This window comes from Anser cygnoides, chromosome Z (assembly GCF_040182565.1).
Source record: "Anser cygnoides isolate HZ-2024a breed goose chromosome Z, Taihu_goose_T2T_genome, whole genome shotgun sequence".
NCBI classification, from domain to species: domain Eukaryota; kingdom Metazoa; phylum Chordata; class Aves; order Anseriformes; family Anatidae; genus Anser; species Anser cygnoides.
Genome location: NC_089912.1, coordinates 63,584,372 through 63,591,428, shown reverse-complemented (window position 1 = coordinate 63,591,428; position 7,057 = coordinate 63,584,372). Strand labels below are relative to the sequence as shown.

General features: G+C 51.9%; 1 protein-coding gene across 2 annotated transcripts; it reads left to right on the top strand.

Moving 5' to 3' along the window:
• Nucleotides 1-2,637: 2,637 nt before the first annotated feature.
• LOC136789042 (uncharacterized) lies at nt 2,638-6,616 on the top strand. Of its 2 annotated transcripts, XM_066988387.1 has the most exons (3): nt 2,638-3,690; nt 3,812-3,875; nt 4,119-6,616. In XM_066988387.1, exons 1-3 carry the CDS (start codon nt 3,640-3,642, stop codon nt 4,793-4,795), a joined length of 792 nt encoding a protein of 263 aa, XP_066844488.1. In that variant the 5' UTR covers nt 2,638-3,639; the 3' UTR covers nt 4,796-6,616. The 2 variants fall into 2 exon arrangements, with proteins under 2 accessions (XP_066844488.1, XP_066844487.1); XM_066988386.1 differs by having other exon boundaries at nt 3,812-6,616.
• Nucleotides 6,617-7,057: the final 441 nt, after the last annotated feature.

Genomic DNA, 7,057 nt, shown 5'->3' with positions numbered 1-7,057 from the left:
CTTGCTGCCGTTTTATGCACATAATCGTAGCACCGACAGTGATTAGTTGAGCAGACGTGCAGGTTACAGCTACAGTCATCAGCCCTCTGCATGTGTATTTGAGCAACACCTTAAGAACATTTCAAAGCTTTTACCAGTGCCTGGTCCCACCCCACCAGTAAGAAGGTGTTTCCCTTGAGGGTGCTTCTCTTTTTTTACATCTGCTTTTTATTTTTGTCTTGGTACATAATGGGAACCGCTGTTTTTGTACAAGGTCAACAAGAGCTCCTTTGGCACCTGACACGTGGTTTAATACCAGTGTGTGTTGTATTGCTATTTGAAATCTCGACATGACCTCTCTTTGTGAAGTTTATCTGCACTTTGCTGGAGTGTTTGTGATACTTTCTATTTCCCTGCATAGGTTTGCCGTTGTCTTTTCTCATGCCATTATTCCTAACCGTGGCAAGAGTGTTCTGGTGAATCCGTGCAAGTTTACTGGGAGGTTGACCAGAGGTCACTGCAGTTTGCATTTGTGTTTGTGTTTCTGTTCTTCACCCAGATGGGTGTTGGCCTTTGAATTTGCCTAGCTAAGGTGGCCTGTCTTCTTGAAAGCCAGTAAAATAACCTAAAGCGCCCTTTGCCCTGTTTCGTGCCCATGAGTTCAGGTTGGTGGGGATTGCTGCCCAATGATCACATCTTCCTGCCACTTGTAGGACCATGGAAACAAGAGCAGAAATCTGCTTGATTTCCTTCTGTTGCACCTGCCTGTATCTGTTGAAGAGCTGAGTTACTTTACCAGCTTTCTGCTCTTGTTTGCCCTGGGTATGTAGAAACAAGTACGCTTCTAGTTCCTGGAAATGGAAGCTCCATATTTTGGCAAAACAGATTCTGTTTTATTATGAACCTCAGGAATGTCTTGAAAGATTTTTTGTATTTCTAGCTCTCTAGCCAGTGTAGCAGGAGCAATGGCAGGACTATGCGTAAAATCCTGCGGCAAGCACGTAAATGCATATTGTAGTCCCTGCCAGGTACAAGCAGATCCCTCCCTATCTGTCTCCAGTGTTGGAATCGTAAAAAACACATCCTACGTGTCTACTGTGTCCATCCGTGGAAAGGCCTGTTCATTAGAAAAATAGACTTTCTCAGTTCAACTGGGAATAGACAAAGTAGCCAGTGCAGTGGCGGCATTCAGGGCTGTGTAATCTGTGGGTCGCCACGTGGCCTTTTGTGGGAATGAAAGTTGTGGTTTTGCAGGGGAAAATGCCACTAACCTTGCATATTCAAAAGTGATTGTGCAGGCGAAGCGGTGGTATAACAGTGCCGAGTGTTAAGAAGATAGGTGGATAGTGGAGGGTCCCACTGACTACTCAAGACAGAAGAAGTCCCTCTAGTCACAAGAGAAGAAGGGGAAAGAAGAAAGAAGAACAAAAAAACACCACCAACAAAAAAAGGAGACCTTAAAAGTCGGTCAAATAAAATTGTACATATATGGTATAGTAATAAGCGTCAAGTAGGTTGTAAACCTGTAGTACTCAGCCAGTGAGGAAACAGGGGAGGAATCAAACATTGGGTAATAGGGGGATATAAGGTTATGATACACCTCTGCTGTGCGCTCTTGCTTGTAGGGCGCCACCACTGCAATCACCAATAAAAATGCTAGTTCAGTGAGATCCTCGCCTGAGCCTGTGTTATTGGCTGCAGGTTGTTTCTCATTCTTTGGAGTCTCAATGGTCAACGCAGGGGAACAGTAGCTTTTAACAGACCATTATGTTTCTCAACCTTTCTGGAGGCTTCTGGATGATATGGGCTGTGAGACATCCATTCAGTGCAGTTTCTTGGTCCAGGAGCTCAGAAGAGTATTTTGGGAATGATTCCCATTCTCTGACTCTGTTCTCTCAGGGCTGTCATGATGCCGTACAACTTGCTTTAAAAGGCCCAAGATAGTGTTTTGGGCAGCGGTGTGATTTACTTGGTATGTTTCAAGCGACCTGCTAGTTGCTTTCACTATGGTGAGTCTGTAGTGCTTGCCTTGGAGGGTCACGGTAGCAGTCCAATATAGACAATCTGCCAGGCCTCACCCTAACAAAAACCTAGCCAGTGCCCTCTAGTCCAGGGAGACTACTCGTGTAGCTCACTTGATTGCTGCACTTGTTTCACATGTTGGGGGGGATCTGTGTGATGGCCTCAATGGTCAGGTCCACTCCTTGATCAAGAGCCTACCTGTATGTGCCATCTCTCCCTAGATGTCTGGATGTTTCGTTGGCCCATCGAGCCAACAGCTCATCCTTAAATTCCCAGTCCAGGTCTACGTGAGACACATTTTTGCAGGCTGCTTTACCTGGTCGTTGCTCCCATGTTCTTTAGTGGTGTGCTTCTTGGACATGTATCTAAATGCTGTAATTTTACATCAGCATTTTTTGTCTGGGCAGCACGTCTTGCCACGATGCAGCAACCCAGACTGGTTCATATCTGTGCTGCCAATTGGTTTGCTTCCACAACGGTAGACAGACCCCCAGGGCATCCACTACCATCCATGAGTCAGCAGACCAGGCTGCACAGGTCCCTTCCAACCACAGCCATTCTTTGATTCTGTGATTCCTGAGGAGCAATGGCAGTGTTCAAGGCTGGATAATCTCCCGAGAGTCGCCACTGGCCATTTGGAGTCTTTACTGGCGCCAGAGGAGAACTGCAGGGGTGATGAGACTTGACAGTGCTTCCCCATTCCTCTAGCTCTTCTACCAGTTTGCTAAAAGGAGGGGTTGTGGTTTAACCCAGCAGACAGCTAAGCACCACGCAGCCATTTGCTCACTCCTCAACAGTGGGATTGGGGAGAGAACCAGAAAAAAGGTAAAACTCATGGGTTGAGATAATGACAATTTAATAGTAAAAGAAAAGGAAGGGATGATAACAGTAGTAAAAATAGAATATACAAAGTAACTGACGCAAAACACAATTGCTTACCACCTGCTGACCAATGCCCAGCCTGTCCCCAGACAGTGGCAGCACACCCTGGCCAACTCACCCGTTTTTATTCTTCAGCCTGACGCCATATAGTATGAGACATCCCTTGGCCTGTTAGGGTCAGCTGTCCTGGTTCTGTCCCCTCCCAGCTCCTTGTGCACCCCCGGCCTCCTCGATGGCAGGTCAGTGTGAGGAGCTGAAACGTCCTTGGCTCCATGTAAGCACTGCTACGCAATAATTAAAATATTGGTCTGTGATCAGCATTCTTCTCTTCCTACACCCAGAAACAGTACCATACCAGCTACTAGGAAGAAAACCCGATCTCAGCTGAAGCCAGGAAAGGATGGATGGCATCAGAAGGGAACCTGTAGTGTGGCATATTAACCAGCTTGGGGTCAGGGACAGGAGCAGCTGTCCGACATGGCTGGAGCTGGGCAGTGGGCTCAGACCCTGGCCCCAAGCGAGGAGCCCGGGGAAGCCGTCCTGGTCCCCCACCTCCCCACAGGATGCAGCACAGGGGCACCGGCCTGCTTCAACGTGGGCAGGGGGCTGTGACCTCACAGAGGCGTTGCCGTGTGCTGTCTGTGACCTCACGGCCGTGACCCTATAAAGCACCGGCCAGCACCCCCCGTCTGCCAGTGCGGTCGTACCTGGCTGTGAGCAACGGTCGACAGCAGGTTTCTCCTCATCCCCAGCCTCATGCTTCTGCTGGCCGGGATCTCCCTGCTCTCCAGGGGTCGACGCCAACAGGTACAGGGGCCTGGAGGGTGGGGGAATTCGGGGCTGGGGGACTGGGGGCCAGGAGATGTTGGAAGGGGTCCCGTGGGTCCCTCCCCGGGTTGGTCACAGTGCCGTGCTTCTGTGCCCACAGGGTGACGGCCGACTCCGGCGAAGTTGTGGACGGCGGCAGCGGCAACCACCGGTACCGAAGCCAGGTGAGTCCCCCGTGGGTGAGCCTCAGCACCGAGCAGCCCATCCCTATGGGGCTGCGGTGGCCCTGGTGCCTCTCTCCCACTGCAGCTCAGACTCCCTCCCTGTTTTGCTAGGCGGCAAGAGGTATAACCGCTCAATTAGCCTGGACCACATTGTACATGAGACCGTTATTCACCCAGATGGGGGGCTGCCTCACAGACGGGTGCAGCTCACTCGCCCTCACAATTTGCCGATTGCCCCCCCAGCTGTTCCTGATATGGCTAAAGCGGCTCCAGGACAAGCAGCAGGACAAGAAGCAACGCCAAGGAAGGATGATCGTGGCATCTCTGGAAGAGAAGACCAATTCCTCTCTCCTATCAACACCAGCGAAAGTGTGGAAAAAACATGTGGGCTCTCTAGAAAGAATGAGCAACCACATGGCCTGACGGCCTTCAAACTTCCAATAACCGAGATTCAGTATCACAGGGCAGGAAACAGGGATGAAGAGCTGCGCTCTGAGGTCAGCTCCTACAGACAGCAACCACAAACGGACTGCATTGTCCGTGAGAGCATTCTCCGCCCTGACGGAGGGCTGCCTGACAGGAGCGGATTGTTACTGTGGCCTCCTGTAGAACCCAGGGCAGAACCAGCTCTATTCAGCCAGGAGAACAACATCCGCAAGAGCTTCTTCCAGAAAGATGCGGGGCAGGCAAGCAGAAAAGAGGAATTCCTGCGGCCCCATGGATTGTCCATGGCCTCTTCAGCTGTTCCTGGCATGGCCAAAGTGGCTGCAGGACCAGCAGCAGGACCACCTACCATCCCAAGAAAGGCTAATCATGGCATGTCTCGGACAAACCAGAGATTAGAGTCTTCAGTTGACACCGAGAGAAGCATGGGGAAACCAAGTGGGCTCTCCACACAGAACCAGTGCCCGAGAGCCTGAGTGTGCCCATGCCTTCCATGAAGGAGATTCAGGCTTACAAGAAAGGAAAGAGGAAGCAAGGGCTACACTCTGGGGTCAGCTCCTCCAGCCAGCCACCACAAATGGACTGCATTGTCCAGGAGAGCATTCTCCGCCCTGATGGAGGGCTGCCTCAGAGGAAGGAGGAGTTCCTGAAGCCTCTTGGGTTGCCCATGCTCTCTTCAGCATTTCCCAGCTGGGCCAAAAGGGAAAAAGGACTATCTTTGCCCCAGACAAATAGAAGAGATGGCAGGTCTGCACCTGGCAGGCACACAGACTGTGCTCTTAGTCACAAGGAATGCACAGGGAAACTGGGCGGGCTCCCCAGGAAACAGCAGCAACCCAGGACTGACGTTTGGGGCTCTACACGAGGCAAAAATATTGTTCCATCATCAAGTGGGGTGATTGTTCATGAGAGGTTGCTTGAACCACGAGAGGGGCGACGTCACTGGGAGGACATGTCCAAGGGGAGATGTCCACAGGTTGACCTGTCCCAGCCACCTCCTGGTCTATCCAGGGCCCCTCCAGTGCTTCCCAGCCCAGCCAACACAATTATGCGCAAAGACCAGGGCTGACTATGTTATCATCCTGGATCCGCTTGTGACTGATGACACCAAGTTAGGTGTGTGTGTCGATCTGCTCGAGGGCAGGAAGGCTCTGCAGGAGGATCTGGACAGGCTGGACAGATGGGCTGAGGTCAACTGCATGAATTTCAACAAGGCCAAGTGCCGGGTCCTGCATCTGGGGCGCAACAACCCCAAGCAGAGCTACAGGCTGGGAGACGAGTGGTTAGAAAGCTGCCTGGCTGAGAAGGACCTGGGAGTACTGGTTGATAGTCGGCTGAATATGAGCCAGCAGTGTGCTCAGGTGGCCAAGAAGGCCAACAGCATCCTGGCTTGCATAAGAAGCAGTGTGGCCAGCAGGTCTAGGGAGGTGATTGTGCCCCTGTACTCGGCTCTGGTGAGGCCGCACCTTGAGTACTGTGTTCAGTTTTGGGCCCCTCGCTACAGGAAGGACATGGACGTGCTCGAGCGAGTCCAGAGAAGGGCGACCAAGCTGGTGAGGGGTCTGGAGAACAAGTCTTACGAGGAGCGGCTGAGGGAGCTGGGGCTTGTTCAGCCTGGAGAAGAGGAGGCTCAGGGGCGACCTCATCGCTCTCTACAGTTACCTTAAAGGAAGCTGTAGAGAGGTGGGTGTTGGTCTATTCTCCCACGTGCCTGGTGACAGGACGAGGGGGAATGAGCGAAAGTTGCGACAGGGGAGTTTTAGGTTGGATGTTAGGAAGAACTTCTTTACTGAAAGGATTCTTAGGCATTGGAATGGGCTGCCCAGGGAGGTGGTGGAGTCACCATCCCTGGAGGTCTTTAAAAGACGTTTAGATGTAGAGCTTAGCGATATGGTTTAGTGGAGTACTTAGTGTTAGGTCGGAGGATGGACTCGATGATCTTGAGGTCTCTTCCAACCTAGAAATCTGTGATAGTGTGATGTCAGGAATGGGAAACACACCCACACTGCAGCACCTCTCAGGATCAAGACGCTGCAGCTGAAGGAAGAGCACCGCAGCAAGCTCAGTGAGCACATAACAAAGAAGTGCCGGGAAGTACAGCTGCAACGCTTCCCTGGGCCAGTGCAGAGGTCCATTGATATGAAGCATCGAGCACTGCCCAAAAATACCTGTGCTGGGGCTGGCACCTTCTCACCGCGAAGTCCCTGTGTCCGCTTCATCAAGCCCAAGCCCCTCCTCCTGACTGTGCTACGATTACGTGCATAAAACGGTAGCAAGCCATCACTCAGCAAGAGGTAAAGCTGATGAAAATGGCCAAGAGAGAAAGAGCAGAGTGAAAGAGAACTTTAAAAAGGAGAAGAGCAACTCTTTAGTGTACAAAGCCAGACTGCAGAGTGAGGAAAATCTGCAGTCTTGCCTGAAGTGCAGGCTTTGGAAAGGAAGCAGCAAGAAGGGGCTGCCTGAGTGCGTGGGTCGGTCCCGCCAGGCCTGCGGATATGGCATTACTGCCCCATGACACCGGCCCTTAATAAAGCCCTTCATTAACTGCTCATTTTAGCAAAAGTCAAGCGGTTGTGCTGAGAATGCTGCCATCAAGTGGGGCCAAAAGTAATAAAGAGCTCCTTCCCAGCTGAGAGGAGGCTGAGAGCAGGCCTCATGGCGGCCGGCAGCTTCCTCACAAGGGGAGCAGAGGGGCAGGCGCTGAGCTGCCAGAGGACAGCAACAGGACCGAGGGAAGG